General features: G+C 35.6%; 2 protein-coding genes across 9 annotated transcripts in view; one reads left to right on the plus strand and one right to left on the minus strand.

Annotated features, from left to right (window-relative positions):
- Positions 1-1,182: 1,182 nt before the first annotated feature.
- On the minus strand, positions 1,183-18,153 carry cdc20 (cell division cycle 20 homolog). 2 transcript variants are annotated; one of them, XM_087239154.1, is made up of 11 exons: positions 17,974-18,113; positions 17,465-17,676; positions 16,284-16,429; positions 16,077-16,173; positions 15,080-15,205; positions 14,794-14,990; positions 6,563-6,657; positions 6,269-6,494; positions 6,050-6,175; positions 2,358-2,475; positions 1,183-1,868 (listed from the first exon to the last, which is right to left on the minus strand). In XM_087239154.1, the coding sequence occupies exons 2-11, from the start codon at positions 17,652-17,654 to the stop codon at positions 1,699-1,701; spliced, it is 1,491 nt and encodes a 496-aa protein (XP_087095280.1). In that variant the 5' UTR covers positions 17,655-17,676; positions 17,974-18,113; the 3' UTR covers positions 1,183-1,698. The 2 variants fall into 2 exon arrangements, with proteins under 2 accessions (XP_087095280.1, NP_998245.2); NM_213080.2 differs by having other exon boundaries at positions 1,188-1,868; positions 17,465-17,674; positions 17,974-18,153.
- A 2,323-nt stretch (positions 18,154-20,476) lies between these two features.
- The window catches only part of cc2d1b (coiled-coil and C2 domain containing 1B), a 35,635-nt gene continuing 32,514 nt past the window's right edge, over positions 20,477-23,597 (plus strand). For 4 of the 7 annotated variants that reach the window (XM_087240650.1, XM_087240651.1, XM_087240653.1 and 1 more), the window contains exons 1-3: positions 20,477-20,579; positions 20,753-20,887; positions 21,026-21,183. In XM_087240650.1, coding sequence (XP_087096776.1) covers positions 21,118-21,183 — 66 coding nt within the window. In that variant the 5' untranslated portion in view covers positions 20,477-20,579; positions 20,753-20,887; positions 21,026-21,117. Of the gene's footprint in view, positions 20,580-20,752; positions 21,184-23,597 lie in introns of those variants that run through there. The other 3 variants (XM_087240652.1, XM_087240654.1, XM_087240656.1) reach the window with 1 other exon arrangement.

Here is a 23,597-nt window from a genome sequence, read left to right on the forward strand (position 1 = left end):
CGTTTTGTTTCAATGTAGAACAACTCCAATATAGCTTCACTTTAAACTCAATTTACACAGCAACATTCGCTAAATTTACTGACTTAATCTTATTTATTTTAAATCTATCCGACTATGACCTTCTTTATTTCAACTGCAAATATATTTTGTCCTTTAATTTGGCAAAAAATATTGAACTGCATTTTCATTTTAAATTCCTGCTCCATCAAATGTTTCAATTTTAAATTTTTTTTATTATTAATTTTATTATATGCATTCATTTCATAAAACATATCAATCAAAGCACAGAACATTTTAATATGGAACTGAAAAATAAGTTTGTCTATTAGCAGAGGGACATAACTTACTTTCATTCCCACATGAACTCCTGCCATTTAAACCTGATTTACTTTTAAACTGAAAAAAGATAAAATATTTAAGGATGTGTTGTTGACCTAAATAACATGTAGATTGATATTATTTTGGCACATGAAAAAAGAAACACAACTTGCAATAATAATAAAAAAAAAAATAAAAAAAAGAACCGGTACAATAACTTACTTTCGGCACTTAACTGTAACAGTCCTGAAATCACATGATATTTGGCAGCTCCATCAAGGTGTGCATGCTAGGATCAGGGTGAGGGCAGGTTGGAGCACTCACTCTGATCCCCCAGGCTCTGCGTTGGTTGGGGAAATTCCAAATTGAACCAGAAGAAACAAATACATTTGGCTTAAGATTGGCAAGGAAAACTCTGTAAAACTACTTCCCCTTTCCTAAACTTTGAAATGCCTACTTGACTACATCCAATTAACTTCCAGCCAAATAAACTTTTTTTTTTTTTTTGGTGTGTATAACTAACTTTAAAATGAAAAAAAAAAATTATTACATTTAAATAATTTTTTTATTATAAAATATTATTTATTTATATTTATTAAATTGACTGTGTATTATATATATATAATATATAATAAATAATATTTTATAATAAAAATTTATTTTTTAAAAAAATGTAATAAATAATCATTTTAAATAATATTTTTTTCATTTTTAAAGTTAGTTATACACATCAAAAAAAAAAAAAATTAATAAATCAATTTATTTTCCCAGTATTGTGCAACCAAGTCATACATGCATATTATGATCTTAGAAACATCATAATTATTCATTTCTTGAGCTGATGAACTTAAACTGACCACACAATGACACCAGGAGACTGAGGAATTTAATTCAACAAACTGCCAGTATGGTAAACACTGCAAAAAGCTAACACAAGTGATTGTTACAAGTTTAAACCACTATTAAATCAGAACATCAATTACAATGCAATTACAAAATACATATGAAAAGACAGACGCAATTACTCTTAAACTTTATTTGCAAAACTTACATTACTGTACATAACTTAAAGATCATTGATGGTTAAATATGCAAAAATGTCAGTATGAAAGTCACTGAAAAGTTAACTTTCAAAGGACATGGTGTTCTAGTAATCCCATTTAGCAGCCATGCTCATCCCTTTAAAAACATTACGCCTCCGAGAACGCAAACAAGAAAGGTGTCCAATAAAATCTAGTGTAGAGCTTGACGGCACAGCATACATGAACAAGTTCTTGAAAACCCAAACCTAAAGGGGAGCTTCTAATGAACATTTGGAGGTGTTCAAAAGAAACATCCAACTGCTGTTTGCTGGAGGCATTAAAAATGAGCATTTCAAAATTATCGGATACTTTGTTGAACGATCCTGCCACTGGCCTGCTTCGGTTTCTTGGCAGCATCCTTTTCCTTTTCAAAACACTTCCAAAGTCTGATGGTTTCGTCAGCTGCAATTGAAGCCAGCGTGGAACCGTCTGGACTCAGTGCCAAGTTGAGGATCCTGGCTTCATGTCCTGAGATAAATAATCAGAGAAGATTGGGAAATTAAAACTACGAATTTGACAAGATTAACAATATTTCAGCCAAATAAAGAGCAGCTTAAAGGTGACCTACTATGCCCTTTCAAAATATGTAAACTCCGATGTCCCTAAAATGTGTAAGTGAAGTTCTAGTTCAAAATTAAACCCAAATAATGTTTTAGAAGTCTTTGAAATTGCCCATTTTAAGCTTTGATCCTAATGGTGCCCGTCACTTCAATATCAAAGAAGTGTGATCGCAGTTCTCCTTTTAAAAAGTGTGAGGTTACAAATGCCTGTGTGTCAGCATAGTGGCAGATTATAAATCAAGACCATAAGGGATATAGTAACTAATAGGTGGACTTTTCCTTTCTGATAACATGAAAAAAGGGAGAAGGTCAAATCAAAGCCACACGACAGTGTTTAAATGTTTTATAAACGTGATATTGCATAACAGGTTCCCTTTAAAGAGATTCTCAAACTTGCCTTCGTGCTCTGTAACTTTGGCGAATGAGGGGTATTTCCAGATGACAACCTTGTCATGTGCAAAGCCATGGCCCGACACCAATTCTTTGTAATTGGGTGCAAAAACAAGAGAAGAAACCTGAAAGAGACAAGATATAATTTACAGTGGTCCCTCAATATTCACTGGAGTTACATTCTAAAAATAAACTGCAACAGGCGAAATCCGAGAAATGACAGCTTTATTTATTACAACTATTGTAAATGTTTTAAGGCTGCAAAACCCCTCACTAAGCACTTTAAACTCTTCTCAGACAGCCATTAACATTTGCACTTCTCTCACTCATTTAAACACACTCAAAGTTCAAACCTTTTTTTGAAAAGAAGCCCATTATTATTGAATTAAACCAAAGATCAAAACCTGTTGTCAGATGCAAACATTCATCTCTGTTGTACAAAAGTTTTTTTAGCTTTTGTGTGGATAATGTTGGCATCCAGCGTAATGTTCATTTTCCTGCAGTCACTGATCCACAAAACTAGCAGACTCCTTCCTTAAGGGGGTCGCACAACAGATACACTGCGCACATCTTAGTTGGAACCAGACGCGCACATTTTCTTGTTTAAAATTAAATTATTCAGGTGGGCCTCTGTGGCGCATTGGAAATGGGAACGGTGTCCTGAGTTGTAGCTAGGCACTGCAGACAGCCACCGACTTGCAGCACCGGTGTGCGTGAGTTTCCTGATAGAAAACACAGCACATCCAGTGTGCGACCCGTTTTATGATGGTATTGCTGCAAACAGTTTCAACCTTTTTGCATTCCTGCTCAATTTGCACCACAGTGTTTGGGTGCTCTGCGTTTGTCAGAGGTAAATAAATTACTGTTCTTAAAGAAAGGTGTATAAATCTACATCTCTGCAGCGAGGTTGCAGAAAAAAAATAGAGCGCCAGCATTTGCAGCGGGGAATGACATCCAATGCAGTACAGAATTTGTTGTTGTCTTAAAGACAAGTTATATTTATTACATATAATTCACTGAAAGCATTATGTAAAGAGTATAAAAGCTTGTCACCGACTGATAAGCAGTTATTTGGCAAAATTAACATTAAAGGGTACGAAACACCAAAACACATTTTTTGAGCCGTTGACAGTCGTATATGTGTTCCATACTGCTAAAAACACTATTAGGACACTATTATTCACTAAAAAGTGAAAATTGGTTGTTTTTGCATTAAAGCAAATTTTTGTAGCTGCATCACGGCCATGAGATCTTAGCGTGTATTCCAGCGTGTAGACTGGACGTCTGTACCTTAGCGTCCCGTATTATGTCTCTGAGTGTTGCATTCCTCATGAGTAAGGCTTGGTTCAAACCAATCAGCGCGCTCCATTATGTATGCAGATGGCAGAGAGACAACACACTTCGGGTTGCCAAACGTTGTGGAAAAAGAATAAGAATCGTTTGGAGATACGGGTCGCCAGTGTTGCTTTCATCATGTAATGGTTTTGTTTCATTTTCTCTTTATGAGAGCGCTGCTGGACCTACGTGTGGATCAGTGTACTAGAAATGCGTTTGTTTGGAACATTTTACTCGAGAGCATTTCTCATCAATGGTGAGATCCGGATTTACTGCTCGTCTCCTTTAAAAAAGACGCAGCTCCAGTATGTGCTGATTGCCTTGTCTACAGATTCGGTAAGTGTGTGCAATCAGCGCCCTTTCTTTGTTTATTCAGATGGCAAAGTTATAGTTGGTATGGTCAGCAGTACTCTTTCAGTGTTTAAAGACAGACCTTAGTCAAAATAATTTCTAAGTTACTTAGTTTACAGTACGATAATATCACTACAATATTGAAAGATCCGCTGTAAATGCTGCTCTGAGTGTAAACACATAAACACTGTAAGCAAACTATTGCCGACCATTGTGTTGAATTTTTGCCGCATTTTGTGACAGGATAGTCTACACAAACACGGCTTTCTGACCTACTAAGTGCATATGAGTTACAGAGAAATGCAGAGGCTTTTTTCTCTTATACGATGTGCGGTATCAAACATTTCACCGTCATTGAACACACTGTCTTTCTCCCCTGCGTGTGTGTTTGTTTTTCCTCGTTCAGAAGCGCGTGCCCAAATGGCAACTCCCATTTTTATTCAAACCCTACCCATTCCTCGACTTTAAAGTGAGCGACATTGGATAAGACAATGGATATTGGATAATTAGAAATGGTCAAGCATCCAGCTCGAAACATACAGCAATCTCATATAAATCAGTAAGTAAGTAAGTAAGTAATTTTACAAGAGAGAAAAGTTAAAGGCCTACAAGTCTCTGGAAGCCAACAAGTTTGTTTCGTGTCGGCATGTGCAAGAAATAATGTTCCATGATTACCAGACTCAAAACTATGTAGTGCTAAAAAAAAAAAAAAAAAAAAAAAAAAAAAAAAAAAAACGAGGTTCTGCCAAGCCAAAGACAAGACAATGGAACTGTACAAGGACTGGGTAATTATCAACAAGCAAAACAACTGAATTCTTGCTGTACAGGTGCATTTCGCTGTCGGGTATATAAACATAATTTTTAACTGTCATTCTAAGCATTCAGCGTCCGCAGTTTAATTCACCATATTTAACTGTTTTTGCTGAAATTATTGCTGCAATCAAAAACGAGTAATGTGTATGATTCAGCATAGCGTGAACTTGCCTAAAATAAAATGAGAACTGCAGAGTAGAGCAATTTTAATTAGGTCCTCACTTCATTCAGCTCTTATGAGGGCTGTTAGCCAAAGACGTCTGCGGCTGGCATTAAAAGTATGGTAAATGCTTTTAATTTAATTACGAAATGTGGTGTATGGTAAAATTGACAGCTTTCTATTTTTGGACTTTTAAATTTGGCATTCTAGTGCAGAACACGTTATGTTTGCTATTGCAACTGGTATGCGCAGTTGAACCTGTGATGTCATGTGACGTAGGTTGGTAATTCCCCTACAACTTTAAGCATGTTTGTATACTGAAAAATCTTAAAACAGCACAACTTAGATATTTTGTGGCAAGATTAAAACTTTACTTAAACTTCATAAGAGTTAAAATAATAATAATAAAAAAATTAATAATAATAATAAATCTAATATATATATATATATATATATATATATATATATATATATATATATATATATATATATATATATATATATATATATATATATATATATATATATATATATATATATATATATATATATATAAAAACATTAGATGGGGTTTTTTTTTCAGTCCAATATTTGATAAATAGATCGTTTTCAATCACTTGGTTCTGGTGACGTGCAAAATTCAGATGGAAGGCAGGGAGTGAAATAATTTTTATTTTTTTTATTTTAAAGAGTTAGAGAGAGTAAAGACCACATTTTTTATAAAAACAGAAAATAACCTCATATGTTGGGAAAATGCATCGATTTTTGCAAATCAATAAAAGGATAGACTGTATATTTGGCAAAGTTAAAGTGCAATGAAATAAACCATGGAACTAATGTTTTGCCACACCCACTCCACCTCCCTTCTGTAGCAACACTTAATGCCCATCACATAGCTTTTTTTTTATTCTGAGGTAGACTTAAACTGAAGAGGGGGATTTCTTTAAATATGCTACAGCATTCACCTGTGAATCAAAGAGCAACCATTCCCCTACAAGTACTGACCCAAAAGTTCTACTTAAAACAGCTGATGAGCCTACCTGTGAACAAGTATCCAAGGAGCTGATACAAGAGCCACTGGAAGCATTCCAGATGCGAATATGACGATCACTGGTGCCCCCTCCTGATGCAAGAATGTTAGGCTGCCAAGGACACCACGCCAAAGCCTTGAAAAGTTCCAAAAAAAGGACAATTAAAAATCTTAAAATTAAAGATTAGTGGTAAAAATTCAGGGTCACATCTTGCCAGATTAAGATTACCTTGACTGCCCCCTGGTGTTCACTGAGAGCATGTATAGCTTGATTCTCTGAGCCTGTTGTCATTGGCCAAATGTACACCATGTTATCATTACCACCACTAGCTAAATATCTCCCATCTGGAGACCAGGTAAGGCCACAGACTTCCTGGGTGTGTCCGCCGAAGGTAAAGATGTGGTGGTCTGCTACCCGAACATCATGTTGATGAATCAATCCAGACCTGGAGCCACTAGAGAGAACAAATCAGTTTAACATTTTAAAATAACCAGTATAGCCAGTGTGAGGCTGTTCTCTTACCTTGACAAGATGTGATCGTTCCAACTCAAGCAGCCCACCCTTGCTGAATGACCATCCATGCTACGGAGACGCTTTTGATACTGAACATCCCATAACTACAAAAAAAAAAAAAGGTAGTTCAGCATGTAAAACTGCACTAAGATATTCAGTCTCATTTACTATATATACACTTTAGGAAAAAAATAAAACATTTTAGAAGATTTGACCTGACATGTACACAAAAATCAGCGAAGTACAAGATTTCCTGCAATGTTTTAAAATTACAGCATCAGCCATATCTGATCTCTTTGGTCAGACGAAGATCACTCATTTCTTTAATTGTTGTGACACGTGTAGCAAAAGCTGCGATTGGCCAGCTTAGAAGTGGTGACAAGTGTGGGTGGGCCAAGAACAATGGAAGGCAAGCATTTAAAGATTCAAGAAACCAATGAGTACTTTTTTTAAATTAACAGATTTGTGCATGTTGAGCATCAGTTAAGACATTAGCATCAGCTTTCATTTTAGGGAAAAACTAGATAAATAGCCGCATTTCTACTGTCAGGCAAGTGCAAGCCAGAGTTTTTAATCGGGCTGGGCCAATCGCCCTGGAGGTTGAGCAGTAAGGCCGAAATCATGTCGCGTTTCCACCGTCACGCTAGTAACTCTCAATGCGTCACGCAAACTTCGCCCCCAGAACGTCCCCCGAATCAAACGTCACATAACTCGCCCACTTCAGCAGGAATCAGGCAGATAAAGCACACCATCACATCACGAAACCATTACAATGTAGGCAACCGAAACAAACAAATGACACATAACTGTACAGCATTATACTTCCATTACATTATATGTCTATATGCAAGGGCCTGTGTGTTTTATTCATTATATTCATTTACTCACCAATCCACTGTTGGCATCAAAGAGAGTGGTCTCGCCAGCGCATGGAGTGCAGCATCCATAATATAATACCACAGAAATTCTCTGTTAAAACCTCATTATACGATGTTATGAAATACATTTTCTACCATTTAGATAGACGCAGTCAAACATTTAGCCCAAATGCTCCGGTGAGATCTGAAAAATAAATTTTTCCTTATAGGGTATATGACACTCAATAGGAGATTTCCCCCCCCCCCTTTTTTTTTTAAATATGTTGTATATTATTCTGTGATCTTAAGGAAAGTGTTAAGTATTTCGCAACATACGAGCAAGTAATAAAATATAGCCTATATTTCGTTGTGCTCAGCAACTTTTCACTAATAAAGCTCATGTAAATTTCATTTTTAAAAATTACCACATCATTTAAAAACATACATTTGTTTGATGACAGAGTATTTTATATGTGCAGTTTTTCCCAATGCGTTTCCGTATCATCGTATCTAAATACTTCATAAAAATATTTTAAACCTCCTCCGGTGTTTGTTTAAAATATCTAAAATCTTTTTTTTTTTTCTAGAAAGGCCTTTGTAAAAGAAAGTTCAATATGGATTTAAAACGGTATGATTTATGTATTGTAGCCTATAGACCTAAATTGTATAGCAAGCTTTTGTTTGTTTTCTATTGGTTTATTTATTTATTGCGACTATATTATGTCTGATATTTGTTATTCTTTAAATTATATTTCAATATAGCTTAGGCTACTTTATCAAGACATGGCACTATTGTTTTGAGTCTACAAAAGTGGACATGTAATTTGTTAAGTTATGTCTTTCTGCTGTGTTCATATTGTGTATTATCTCCAAAATAAATTTTAAAAAAGCCGCTCGCAGCATCAACTGAGCTTTGAAGGGAGCGCTCTTTTGCTTGGTTTCACACACATTTAGGCATTTAAATGCACACAAACACACCTTTTAAACTTGACAAAAATTCTCAACCTTTACTGTCTGCTGTGTCTTTAATATGGTGTAAAGATTATCATGCGTTATTGAAACAAAGGAGGATGCAGCAAAGTCACTTATAAATTAAAAGTTTATTTTATGCAACAGCCTTACATTTAAAAGGGAAACATAAGGGCGATAAGCAAAAAGACCCCAGTCTATAAGGCTAGATGTTTTCTTTCCCTTATTTACATTTAGTAAAGCGACTTACAAATGAGGACAAGAAGGCAATTTACACAACTAAGAGCAACAATGAATAAGTGCTATAGGCAAGTTTTAGGTCTGTAAAGTCTAAGAAGGGAAGTATTAGTATTTTTTTTTTATTTATTTTTTTATTAATTTATGTGTTTGGCGCACGTACTCGTATGCGATCGGTAAACTAGCGTCCGCCTCTACTTTAACTCCTAGCTGGCCCTTTTTGACCCAAAATATTCTGCAGGCTAAAAAAGGCCGGCCGCTGGCCCCAAAAAAGCCCCGCTTAGGCCTGTATGTGTGTGTGAGACAGAGGAAAAGAGCGCTTCCTTCATAGCTCTGTTGATGCCGCGAGCGGCTTTTTTTCCCCTTCTATTTTTTACTGTTCTTATTTATTTTGGTATAATAGTAGATAATACACTATATTAATACAACAGCAAGATATTAAACTTTACAAATTTCGTGTCACTTTTATAGGCTCAAAACAATAGTATCATATTTAGATAAAATAGCCTAAGCTATTTTGAAATAATTTAAAGAATTACAAATATCAGATATAATAAAATTACATTAAATAAATAAACCAATATAAAACTAACAAAAGCTAGCTATAACAATTAGGTACTTTATCAAACAGTTTTAAAGCCATTAAACTTTCCTTTTTCAAAAGCCTCACTGGAAAACAAAAAACAAAAACATTTAAATATATTCTAAAAACAATAAACAACGGAGAATGTTTTAAATATTATTTATAAAGTATTTGAATACGATGATATTAATCAAATCATGCAAACAGAGCATTTTCTGGGTGAGTGAAAGCAGAAACTAGGCGACCTTTTTTCTGTCTGCAGCTGCGCAGCAATTTACAGACGCATCGGGGAAAACTGCAAGTTCAAAATGTGTTCCGTGTCCTCAAACAATTGGGTATGTTTTTATATGATGTGGTAAAATAAAAAAAGACATTTTAAATACATAAAGAGCTTTATTAGTGCATAGCTGCTGAGCGCAACGAAATACCTATATTTTATTACGTGCTGCTATGTGTTAAAACACTTAACACTTTCCTTTACTTAAGATATAAGCAACATCTTTAAACAAAGGAAATCACCTATTAAGTGTCATAAATCCTTTAGGAAAAAGTTCATGTTTCAGTTCTCTCTGGAGCACTGGGGGGGCGCCAGAGCATGCCAGGGGAGGCGCGGAAAAATATTATATAATAAAAATATAATTATTAATTTTAATTATTATATGTATTTTATTATTTTTTTTTTTTAATGTTAATTAAACAAAGCTAAAAAAAAAAAATACATCAAAAATAAGAAAACCTTTTTTTACCCAGAAGGCCATAGCTGTGAATTCGCTTCTGTTTGGCAAGCCCGCCAATACAGGTATATGCCTGCTAATACAACGGATCGGTTTCTGAGACCCCCCGATTCAAAGCCTTCAAGTTCAGGGCTTAAACCCAAAAGACGACGATATGATGATCAGTATTTGAGTTTAGGATTTACGTGGACAGGACCAGCTGATGAACCACGACCTTTATGTGTGGTTTATCAAGATATTTTAGCTAATGACAGCATGAGACCCGCTAAACTTCGGCGACACCTTGAAATCAAGCATGATGAGGTAGCAGTCAAAACTCCAGAATTGTGTATTTGTGTGTGTGTGCGTGCGTGCGTGTTCGGGAGGCCAATGGATAAGTTGTCAAAAGGGAGGCCCACTGTCTTAGACTTTGAAAAACCCTGCTCAGGAGCATTTGGGATGAATGTTGAACAGCGTCTGTCTAAATGAGGATGTTATAAAATACCTTTTATATCGAGGTATTAACGGAGAATTTTATATATGTGGTTTTATATAATGGATGTGTGCGCTCCCTGCGCTGGGTTCCTCCGTTAGTGACAAGACAACTGGATTTCGATCAGTCGGCGAGTAAATGAATATGATGAACGAGAACACGGGCATGTGCGTATAGACATACATTGTACTGCTGTATAGTAACGTGTCATTTGTTTGTTTTGGTTGTCCTAATTTTAATAGTTTCGTGATGATGTGGTGTGCTTTATCTACCCGATTCCCGGGTGGGCGGGTTGTGTGACAATCGATTCGGGGGATGTTCTGGGGGCGGGGTTTAAGTGACGCGCTGCAAGCTACTAACCCGATAGTGGAAACGCGACATGATTACGGCCTTACTGCTGAACCACCTGAGCGATTGGCCCGGCCTGGCCCGATAGTGGAAATACAGCTAATGGAAAAGCGACTGGCCTTGGCTCGCTCTCTTTAGGCGCTATAGTGGAGAACTACTGAGCTTTTGTCAGCTAATTTCATCTTCCCGCCTAAAAAATGATTTTAAACCTTTATTAAAACCGGTAAAGTAGCACGAATCTGCAGGAGTGATGCGTCAGTTTCTCATTATTATTCATAGCAAAGTTCTCTCATCCAATGAGAAGACCCTACTTCTTAATTATTCATGAGAGAACGTGCTTTGTGAAAACAAGGCAGACCTGCCAAGCTGTGAAACCCGATGACAGGGCGAGACTCCGCGTATGGCACACAGTATTTAGCAGTTCATGAAGGTATATGGGTTTGTTTCCATGATGCATGGGGTTTCTTGCATGTTTTTCCCCGTGATGCTGTCTGGGCCAATACAGCAAAGTTGTTTGTGTGCAGCAAGCATTTTTGTTACTGTGAGCTGTACGAGAATTGGAGAATGGCAGATTTTCTTTTATCAGTTGAGTTCATTACCATTCAATCACATCACCTACATACGTGCTGCTGTGTCCATCTATGTTTAAAATCCTCCTGATTACCAGCAGGGTTAACGGGTGAAATAGAGACCTGCTATACTGCTATTCGCTGTGTTTGCATTCAGACCCTAGGATTGGGAAGAGAAGTCCTCATTTATAGTTTATATAAACATGATTATCTTTATAATGATATAAATTAAGGCTGTGTGTATATGAAATTACAAATAACAAATGAAAAAGGGAATTAAATTACTTTATTGCTTGCACCTTTGTTTGGGTTAATGTTATGATTAAAGTATTTGCATACTCGCCAGTTCCCGCATCCGAGTAAACAACTTCGAGCTACTGTACAATAAGTTAGGATTACAGGTAATTCTGGCATAACCAAAACCATCAAGAAACAAACTCAACACAAAAGGAACAAACGCACAGAAACCCTACTGCCAGCTAGCATTTCAGAAGGTTTATTGCAGAGCCACACAAACCAAACGCAGAAGAATAAATGTACGTCTAAATGAAAGGCACGCACTGTGAGTAATGGCAATCATTTGATGCAAGAGTATAATTCAGCGTGTAGGTCTGGATAGCACCAAGCTGATGGTTGGCCGTTCCACACATTTAGTTTGGTTCCACACATTGCCTCTCGTTGTGCTATCACGGCTAGTGAGACAATTCAGCTTGTTGAATCGGTGTGAGGCCATTGGCCGAAGCGAGAAATCGGATTAGTTATTTAGCAATGAATAAGAGCACAAGTGTGATGCAGTGAAGTGATGCAGCAAGTAAACAATTTAAGCAAGTAACTCATTTGAGTGGATTGTAGCTTACAATTTATTTACTCATTACTCCCTTTACACCTACTGCTACCATAAAAATTGTTTAACACAAAAAATGTGCATGTGTCATGAAGTTGGTGGGGAAAGATGCACATACATTCATTCTGATGTGAGTGTGAAAGCTGGTGTATGCACAGTTTTTCTGCATATGCAGCATTTATACATGAGGAACCAGGGGCCTCATGTACGAAGACTTGCGTGGAAATTATACTAAAACATTGCGTACGCACAAAGCTGTAAATGTGCGTACGCAGAAAAAAATTCAGATGTATGAAACACTGCGTACACGCATAATCTTTTGTACATCTGAATGAACGTGAAACTGAGCGCAACATGCACAAGCACAAAACCCCTCTCTGCCTCCTCCCCCGTATGAATATGCAAATGACTCTACTTTGGCAAAACCCAACGAAAAAGCAAAGGCAAAAGCAAGCAAAAAGAGAAACTTTGAACAGAATGTGAATTGTAGGTGCTCCTTTCAGAGGCAGACCGGAGAAAAGTGTTGTTATTTGCAAGTTTGTTCTCCGGAATTAACAACAAAAGAAAAAAATAGAGTGGAAGAGTTTAGCTGATGCGGTTAAAGGGTCACGAAACACCAAAAACATTTTTTGAGCTGTTGACAGTCGTATGTGTCCCTCACTGCTAAAAACATTATTAGGACACCTATATTTCACTAAAAAGTGTAAATTGGTTGTTTTTGCGTTATTTCAAGCAAATTCGTACTTCCGGTTTAAAACGAAATTTTGAAGCTGCGTCACGGTCATGACATAATAGTGTTGTATTCCAGCGTGCAGACTGGACGTCTGTGCCAGAGTGTGTCTTATTACGTCTTACAGCCTGCTGCATTAATGCATGAGTAAGGCTTGGTTTAAACCAATCAGCGCGCTCTATTGTGCAGCTTGATTAATATTCATTACTGTCACAGTGTTTATACGACAGACACACCACGTTGTATTGGCAAAACAAGCGTTAAGTGTTGCTTTTATTGTTTGCTGCAGTTAAGTTTTCATTTTCTCTCCATGAGAGCTCATCTGGAGTCACATGTGGATTAACAGTGTACGCGACGCTCGACAACAATAACTTGCGTGTCTAAGGAGTAACATTGTTTTCCTGAGAGCTGTTGTCATTTGCAAACGCTGAGATCCGGATTCGCTTGTAGTACTCTCTTAATAAAGACGTGGCTCTAGTTGCTGGTGATTGTCCTGTCTCTACAGATTTGGTAAGTGAGCGACCAGTGCTCTTTGTTTATTCAGTTTGTTCGTATCGAACTAAGTTAACTATTGCACCGAGTGTAAACATGTTAGCACCACAACCAAACTTAAACCTCGTGTAGGGTTTTCACCGTATTTTGTGACCGGAACAACACAGCTTTCTGACACTACCTGCCGTGTGCATCTAAGTTTCCGGGAAATGCGGAGGTTTTTTTTTTCTCTCATTCGCCGTGCGGTATCAAACATTGCATGAAAAAAACACACTTAGAGCAGTTCCTCGAATCAAATATCTCGTATGTCGTGAGGGGCATGAATGAATTCCCTGAATGAAAGAGCCAAACTGCCGTTAAAGTGTGTGTATTTTGACTCTGAAACTCACGCGTGCCCAAATAGACACTCCCACAACCATCCCACTTTAGTTCCTCCGACACTCCCCCCTAAACAGAGCTGGACACGCCCACTTTTTTTACTTTTTCCAAAGTAGAGGTGTGAAAACACCCTGCTGAAACGAGGGGGTTTTATGGCCCTTTAAACCACTCCTAAGCGCTGCCTTTCGCGTTTCAAGTGAAGACAGAGCTTAGAGATGCATTCTGCGTGAATGTCTCCCGAATCTGCGCATGTGCTGAACATTTTGCAGTAAAAACTGGTCGCACACAACAATTTTAAGCACTCGCAGTAATGCTCCCAAATATGTTTTGACGTAACAGTTACAATTTCGGGCGCAAATGCGACCGAAATAGTCGCAATTTCGAGCCCTGTTATAGCATTGATCTGGCTGCATTGTAGGCAGTGCCAAACACCACTTTCTCATCACTTCTAGTGGCCTTTTCCAAAGAGGAACACATTTCTGCAAGTTTTGTGGCTTCTCTTTACTTGAGCAAAGAAACAAATGGCATTTATGGAGAACATCCAGGAGAGAGGGCATCAACTCATCTGTGTCAAGCCATATCTTTTTCACCTGTTTTATTTTTTTTGGTAATACGTCAACAGACCCTTGGTTGCATATGTTAACCCCTGGAGTAACTGTTTTGAATATTTATGCAGCAAAACTTGATACAAAATAAAAAAACAACTACAACAACTCTAACATGACATTACTCAGGCAAATGAATCCTTTCAGTTGAATGTTAAAGTCAATAAGCATCCCTACTAAGTATATTCAAAATTTCATTTTATGGCACCGTTAAACTGCAAATTTTACCAATTAAAACTTGCAATTCAGTCAAAAATCAAGCTGATCTTTACGGCATAATTTGAATACACAATAAGAACCAAAACCTACATAAAGTGTAATTTCTCAGGCTGAAAGTTTTATTAACATTTATAATTAGCACTAACACTTAATTGGGAACAAAGTGCTTACACACAAATAGGAATGTGCATGTTGTGATTTACCTCAACTTTACAGTCACTGGTTCCAATAGCCAAGAAATTGCCATCTTTGCTCCACGAGACAGAACAGATGTATTCATTATCATCCTCCATTTTCTTCAGTAACACAATGTCTCCTTCACCAGCATCCCACAAATACACTTGATTAGCCAGACCAACTGCCAACACGTTCTGCCTTCCCCAATCCATAAGGTTTAGGTCTGCACAAACCAACATCACATCAGTCTAATAACATACAAAAATAAAAATCATATAAATATACAAAATGTAGCATGCAAGACAAACTCACAGAAGTCATTTCTAATATCAGGGGCATCTAGAATCCGTTCAGGATAAGAGGAAATGTACCGGCTCTTCTTGACAGAGACTGGTGTGGGCACCTGACTGTACAGAACCTTCAAATTATTCTGATAACCTGTGGAAGATAGTTTAGTTAATTCCACAAACTAGTTTGTTGGAAAAAGAGAGGAAAAAAGGATTACCAAAGAAATTGTTACATGCAAGCATGGGACGAGTTTCATGATTTACAGTGGTTTAGAAAAGTCACGGTTTTAAAACCACTAAACTTGTGTTTTGCCGTTTTTAAGTATATGCAAACAAAACACCCAAATAAAAAATAAAATAAAAAAATAAAATAAAAAAATAAAATAAAAAATTAATAATAATAATAATAATAATAATAATAAATATATATATATATATATATATATATATATATATATATATATATATATATATATATATATATATATATATATATATATATATATATATATATATAAAAAATCCCTTACACCAACATCTTATAGACCATTAGTAGTTCAGTCATGTATATTATGATGAATCCCATGGCTTTGTCCACAGATTTTTAAAAACTTTGTTCCTTTTCTACCCAGAACACTGACTAGAAGATGGCAGTTCCTCGAGATCAACAGAAATAGAATTTCTGTGGCTATTTAATAATTTAGTCAAATGATTCAATTAATTTTTGTCAAAAAACAATTGCAGTTGTAAACAATGTTACAGCAAGCTGTAGATTACTAAAACATCGATACATCAACTTTGTGCAAATCCTGTATAATTTCCTCTTTTTAGATCAGTATACAGTTCAAACATGCTGACCTCAATATATAAAGATCTAAATTGTTGAATAGAAAATCATGCACTAAATCAATGTGCTATAATAAAAGCAACCAAGAAAAGTGCAGAAAAAAGCAGTCATTTGGTGCTTTTTTTGTAATAAAAACTATGACTGTAGTGTGATTAGAACAAAAAAAAAAGCATACCCTCTGGTGCGTAAAGCGGTTTTCCTCCCAAATGTAAAATCTTTGCTTCCTCAATGTCATATCCATTTAGTGACATAGACCAAGCCTTCTGATTTGGCTGCCAGAACAATAATTGCCAAAGTCAGAAAACATCGACTGCATAATACATGCATTTATAAATATCAACAATAAACTGAAATAATCTTGACCGCTACAGACGAAACTCACCGCAGTAGAGGGCTCACTTTCTTCCACCGGCTCATTCTCTTTAGAAATAAGAAAACTCGCAACATCCAACTGCTTGTTATTTCTTGTTGGGATGTACCGATCTCCTCCTGCCTTAGAGGGGGTGTTTTGGGTCTTGCCATTTTTCCCTGTTTGGGGACATGGGACGTTTAAAACCATTATAGAAATTTCATAAAAGGCAATATATACAAATTACATACAAGTTTTCACATAAATTACAAATATAAAATGTCATGAAAGCAAAATAAACTTCAAAGTATTGGAAAAATGGCTCCTTGCATTTTTTCCAACCATTGGAACTTTAAATGTATAGAAATACTTTTAAATAACTGTATATGCATGCTCTCGTATATGGCCAAATATGTACATGGATATATACAGTAGCCAACATTTGAAGTAGTTAAAAAAAAACCTTCAAAGTCATTCTTGACCATTAACCACCTATTCTTGTCTTGGGACCATTTAAAAAACCCTTTGATGCAGAGAGAGAATGTTGAGTTTATTGCCATTTCAGCTTTTCTGGCTACGTCATGGCAAGAAAAAAAAAAAAGATCAAGTTAACAACATTTAATAAATACCGAGTTTACAACATTTAATAATACACATACGTAAATAATGAAATAAAAGATAAAATCTAAAACAGCTAAAGGTTCACTTTGAATAAAAATTGTAGTTTTAGAAGGATTCATATTTAAAATCATTTCATTTAAAAGTTTCTCCAGATTAAAAAAAAAAAAAAAAAAGTCTTATAATATTAAAACTAGGGCATTCCACAAGAATGTTAAACACTTTCGTTTGTTGCAATATTGACGTTTTGGGGGATCTTTTCCTTTGAGTAAAGGTTTATGTGTGAGTCTTGTATAAGCAATCTCATCATGCCTTGGCCTTGAGTTAAAAAATAAACTGGATTTTCTTCCTATTTCTGGCTGAAATTCAAAGTTTATTATCTGAGCACTGATAACCTTTTGATGCACTTCAATTGTTTACTACTGTGCATGTAGCTACACACCCAATATATTTGAACACACACACACACACACACACACACACACACACACACTTCAAAAAGTCATTTTTTTGCATTATTTCGAAACACGTGTCAGATTTCTATATGGGAATCCTAATGTGAGCATAAACTAACGTTAGTCATATGAAAGCATTACCTGGTGTTTTACTGGGTGTTTTGGAAAGGCTCACGGATCTGTTAACGCTCTTGTTGGGCGAGATTGAGTTTGTGCTGCTTGAGTTTGAAGTGCTGGCTTTCCTCTGCCATCTCGCCATCGGGGCGTTGGTGATGGGCATATCTAGCCGGAGAACGTTGTGAATGTCGTTCTCAAACCCAAACTGAGACATTTCTGTTGCAGTTTTGGTAACTCTGCAGAAGAATGTGATGAAATATTAAATTGTTTATTTTATTAAGAATACGTACCATGTGTGTAAAGAAACGCGATAAAAGTTCAGTAAAGTTAATTTTATGATGTAGAACAAAAAATAAAGCAATAAACATTAAAGTCTACATAAGCTTTAGCCTAAAATAAAATTAAAAAAAACACATCATGCGTTCCAAAGCACATTCATGCAACTAAAGTTAACAGTTAACTAGGCTGCGGATTGCTGAAACTGAACTCAGTGCGTTTAATAAAACATAAGGTTCCTTTATATTCAATCTTACCACAATTCCAACAATGTTTTTCCGAAGTTCTGCAAAAATATCTCCGTATCTAGATCTCAGTATCAGACACTCTGATGTACAGGTTTTGTGAGGTTTTTCGTAGTTCCGCTTGTGAATTCAACAAACATCTGAGCAGCTGAAGGGAGAAATCGTATGAACACCAGTTTAAATGTGCAAAACGCGTGCCGTGATTGGTCAATTCAAAAAACAAAGGTTTTTGCTGTTACCAAGGCACCGAGGCACAATGCTGCGCGCTGATTGGTGAATCGCTTTATCTGGTACTTCCCGACAGTGTTACATATTAAGAGTCCTCATTTCTGGTTTCCGCTTAATCTGGTCAGTTACTTTTTTATTATAACATTTTAACAGTACAAATAATATACATGCTAGGGGTAAGTATAAATCAAAAATAATATGCAGAATGCACATATGTAATAATCAAATAAATACATTGTAGAATTCACAAATTTTTAAAGTGCGTAGGGCTTTCTTATTTAGAGCTTCTGATACTAATAATATATAAATATAATTCAGTCATCAATACCATAAAATTCTGTTTCTTATTAGTAAATTTACATTTATGGATGTAAATTTTTGTTAGTAAAATAAGAAAACAATTTTCCTCTTGTTTAGGGTACGTAGTAACGCCCAAAAAGTACATTTCCCGCAACAATAAATGAGGTTTAGAACACTGAAAATTGCACCTCACCCCATAAGTTCCCAGAGTATGCACAATGCCAAAATAAGTGTAAAGCAGTCTCCTCATATTCATTACAAAAAATACAATTTGCATCAATCCCACTTTAAAAATTTTTTTCAATAATGTTTTGCTGGATTAAAGGATATTTCTTTATTTTTTTCGAACATGATATCGATGTGGTAACAGCCACCCTTTTTTACAAGCAAATCAGTCGATATAGACATAAATTTTGTTTTACATTCGCACAGACTTTCCCCTTAAAAACATAATTACATAAAAGTATTATTTGCAAACTCTAAATAACGAAATCACATTAGCAGCCACTGACTATCAAAGTACAACATTGTTCACAGTCAAATAAACAATGTTAATGTTGTTTTCAACTCACACTTGCAGGTTATTTCAGACTGAATATTCAAAGTGCCGTGGTAAACAATATAGGGATTGTGTCTCAAGTTGTCACTGAAGAATGTGTGAATATAGAACCAACCTTACATCTATAATCAGTTGACGCTTTAATAAAGACATCCAATAAGAATATAAGGAACAGTAATGATTTCACTTTGGAAAAGGTATGAATAGTTCTATTATTACCCTTGGTATTTATTGTAAAAACAAGTTTTGCCAATATAAAATTTAGTAATATCAAAAGAATATGCATGCATCGAAGCATGATCCTGATTAAAACCTCTAAATAACACAGACACCTAAAGAAATTAAACTAATAGCAGTTAAAAACTTCTGTTGGGTAACTGAGACTTTTTAATAAAAGAGGAATTTTTGTAAGAAAAGAGTATAATCTGTTTAGTTACTGTTTTTAATTTCTTTAATTAATTTGTATTTTGGTACATATATAATAAAATAATTGACAGGATAATAATGATTCTGAAAACATACGTTTTTTCTTTAGAAACAATACATTTCAGAAATATGTCACTTACTGAGTGTGGCTACAATGAAATTGAATTTCATGTAAATGCTCCAGCTAAATATAGGATTACAGAACAATAGCATTTACAAAATACTGAAAACACGTTATTACAAAGTGTATATGATCATTTAAAGGTTTTAATACACTGGAATAGAGGAAAATGAGATTAAACAAACAAACAAATCTAAGAACAATTAAACAAATATAGTCCACAAATATTTGTGGAGGATTTTTCTTTATTAAAATGTATAAAAAGGAAAAAAATATATAAGTATTTGCATAATGCAAAAGGTCTGGTCAGAAATTAGATAATTCAGTGATTCATCAGATAGATAGATAGATAGATAGATAGATAGATAGATAGATAGATAGATAGATAGATAGATAGATAGATAGATAGATAGATAGATAGATAGATAGATAGACAGACAGACAGATAGACAGACAGATAGATAGATTATTGGACAAGATACATAGAAAACAATAAATATTACATTTAACGACATATTTAGTCAAATTATCACATATCATTAAAATAAAATCAAAATATGGTTTTAATAAACAGAAATATTTTGTTTTCAAATATGCTGAAGATAAACACAAAAATTAGGTTTAATTTAAATAAGGTTTTACATTTATTGAATAATATATCACTGTTTTTTAAACACCTTTGTCTCAATAAACAAATACATCACTGCAATGAAACTGAATATAAACTAAATTTCCAAAAAAATATTTGTGTTTACATATATATTCACACAAAATGGATAAAATGGATTAAATGCCGTTTACATTATGGAAACAGGTTAGAACTTTTATTTTAAAAATGCCCAAACACCGGTGTGGTGGTTTGCCACAGCTGGGCGTGGCCTGTCTTGATGTTTTGTTGCATCAGTTGCAGACAGTAGCAAAACAAACCCAATGTTTTATGTACTTCAGTGTGTCTGGATTCGTTTTTCTGATATACTCACAAAGGTAAATCCATACATGTTTATTACAACATCATATGCCAGTCTTTTAACACGTCAGCATCAAGATTTAGCCTCCGAACGGAGCACAGATACATCTTATTTTCTGTTGACATGGAAATATTTACAGTTTGCCGTGTTCAGTTAGTGTTGTCATAATGTCGTCTCTGTTCCTCGCAGGGTGTTGTTTGCACATCACATAAGCTGTCAGGTTTGTGAAGCCCTTCGTTGGGCCAGGAAGGAGGAAGTGGAGTGGGTTTGCTGTTGGCCAGGAAAAGAAAGTTAAATACTCCACAGTTCACAAGTGGATCAGGGGTGAGTCAGCACAGCCCACGTGTTCACGGCGCATGTGACTGTCGTTGAGCAAAACTTCCTTTAACCAGAACTGTCAACAGCTTTGTCGCTACTTAGCCTTAGTTTGGGTCTAAAATATTATTCATTATTTCCCTGCAGTCTTCGTTTATTCTGCTCGACATCCTAAGCTCCAGCCTCCAGGTGTTGGTGTGTGTGCTGTAAAGGGCGGGGGTCATCGCGAGCAGGACGGGATGTTTGCTCGGAAAAACAAGCGAGCAGCGGCACCGAAAGGCCAAGGAGCAGCTGCCGCGAAACAGGTAAGCGCTGACAGGTTTTGCATATGTGGCTTTGTAAGCTGTCCATGATAATGAATATAATATGTGCCTTAAAACAAAACCATTGTTGTTTTGGTTTTCCTGAAGGGATTTTGGTTATACTGGACATCTGTAAATTAGTTACTATCTAAATTTGGAAAAAGACAGTTTAGTTTATGGGACATTCTATCAGAAACGTACATTGTCTATAATAATGATAAAAATGATAATGATAATTATAAAAAAAAAAAACATAAATACAGTGAAAAAAAGTGTGTGTGTGTTTAATTTTATTCATGAATAAATATTTTTATAATATAAGTAATTATAGATCTATAAATATATATGGCATATTTAAATATATATATATATATATATATATATATATATATATATATATATATATATATATATATATATATATATATATAGTAGTAAATCCATGTAGTATTCCTTACTAATCCATTAAGATTTCCAACAATGTTGCACTCTATACTCCAATTCAGTAGGTGGTGGAAATGCACTTTAAATTAGGTTTGCCAACCGCCAGATTAACCGCAGAGGAAGAAGTGAACAAAAAGTATTTTATCCCAAAAATGTCTCAAATGGACTGATGGTTGATTTCCGTGAGTTGTTTTGTAAAGGAATATGGGCGAAGCAGTGGTGCAGTAGGTAGTGCTGTAGCCTCACAGCAAGAAGGTTGCTGGTTCGCTGGCTCGCTAGCTCAGTTGGCATTTCTGTGAGAAATTTGCATGTTCTCCCTGCATTTGCATGGGTTTCCTTCAGGTGTTCCGGTTTCCCCCACAGTCCAAAGACATGCTGCATGTGAATTGGGTAGGCTAAATTGTCCGTAGTGTATAAGGGTGACAGGCCGGCCGGAAGGTGTAAAAAAAGTCGTTATCATATGGACAAGTCTAATGGAGGACTTGTTCCAAAGAGCCAACCCCGCAACCATAAGGGACTAAGGCCGAAGAAGAAGTTCTGTAAAGGAATATGTCATTCATTTGATTCTCAGATTCTTTTTTAAAAACACTTTACAAATGTACAAACCCTGTCATTGTCCACCAATTAAACTACAGCTTTAATCATTTTGATATGCTAAAAACTGTTATTTCGAAGAAAAACTTTAGGAATAGTAAGTTTAAGTTATCATTCGCATCAATTAATTAAAAACATGAAATTATAAATAAATACTAAAAATTTACAATACAAATAAATTTGCAACTGTCCTCATGTTTTGGTCAGTCCTGTCACATTTGCATTAAATTTAACATAATGCTTGCAATACACCTTTATTTTATCGATCGATGGTTGTGTTTTGAGCATAACGTGCATTAAACCAATCAGAGTCTCATCTCCAATTCCCTTTAAGAGTCAGTTGCATCGTGCATTATTTACATGGAGGTCTTTATAAAGAGAAGAACTGAACACTTTGCTAGCGAGAAAACAGTTAAACAGACCATCTGCAGCGCGAGGATTAATAATGAGCCTCCTCCATTCAGCCTATTTACTTTCTCTTTCTCTTTACTTTTACTTTTATACTTTACTTCTTTACTTGCATGGATAAGGAAATAGTGTTGCACACACTCCACTGAAGACATACATTAGCCAAGATATTAAATTTAGTTTGTTGAGCTCAAGAAGGCACACATAGGTGTTGTGTCACACCATCACTAGACATTTAATTCTGAACAACTTTGAGGAATACGAACAGGCGATATCAGGCGTTTGTTATTGTTGCTAGGGAACAGACACACGCAACGTAGTACAGCGCATTTAGCCTGGTTTTTGGTGAGCGAGAGCGACACTCTTCAGATCTACATGCGTGATCATGTTCATCCAGTTTGCTTAAACTAAGCATTCTAAAGCGTATCTTACAAGCAAGGATTCTTACACAGCAACTGTCTTTACAAAAGTTTCAGATCGCAAGCAAAAGCAGTGGAGAGCTCTTTGGCAGCTGCTGCAGAGATCAATCTATTTCTATTTCTATCTCTATGTCTATTCTATCTAGTTATGTATCTCTCTATATATACAAATACACTTAAAAATTTTTTTTAATTATCTGCACCTAGGTTCGCGGCAACCTTTTCCTATGCTGTTTCTTTAACCTGCAAGTCTTTATTTTACAAAGTATATAGATCATACAGTACTGTCTTCTTCTCAAGCACTATGAGGAGTATCATTCATGTCTGGTGCACTCTGAAGACAATCGCCTGTGATATGTCACTTGGTTTTTGATTGTCAGGATGTTTTAGGCATAGTTATAATAATATTTATATAATATAGTTATAATGATATTTATACATGATCAAACTAGTGTTACTCTCTCCGCTTCAGTAATGTCCAGCGGCAGAGTAACAGCTCGTGCAAAGGATGAGACGGACAAAAGTAATCTTTTACTTATTTTCATGTTGTCA

Source organism: Danio rerio, chromosome 2 (assembly GCF_052040795.2).
Source record: "Danio rerio strain M-AB ecotype USA chromosome 2, GRCz13ab, whole genome shotgun sequence".
NCBI lineage: Eukaryota > Metazoa > Chordata > Actinopteri > Cypriniformes > Danionidae > Danio > Danio rerio.

Coding starts and splice junctions, on each gene's coding strand:
- cdc20 (XM_087239154.1), bottom strand. CDS start 17,654: ATGTCTCAGTTTGGGTTTGAGAACGACATTCACAACGTTCTCCGGCTA. Junction 16,174..16,283: donor AAAGTGAGCCCTCTACTGCG/GTGAGTTTCGTC, acceptor TTGTTCTGGCAG/CCAAATCAGAAGGCTTGGTC. Junction 15,206..16,076: donor ACCGCTTTACGCACCAGAGG/GTATGCTTTTTT, acceptor TATCTTCCACAG/GTTATCAGAATAATTTGAAG.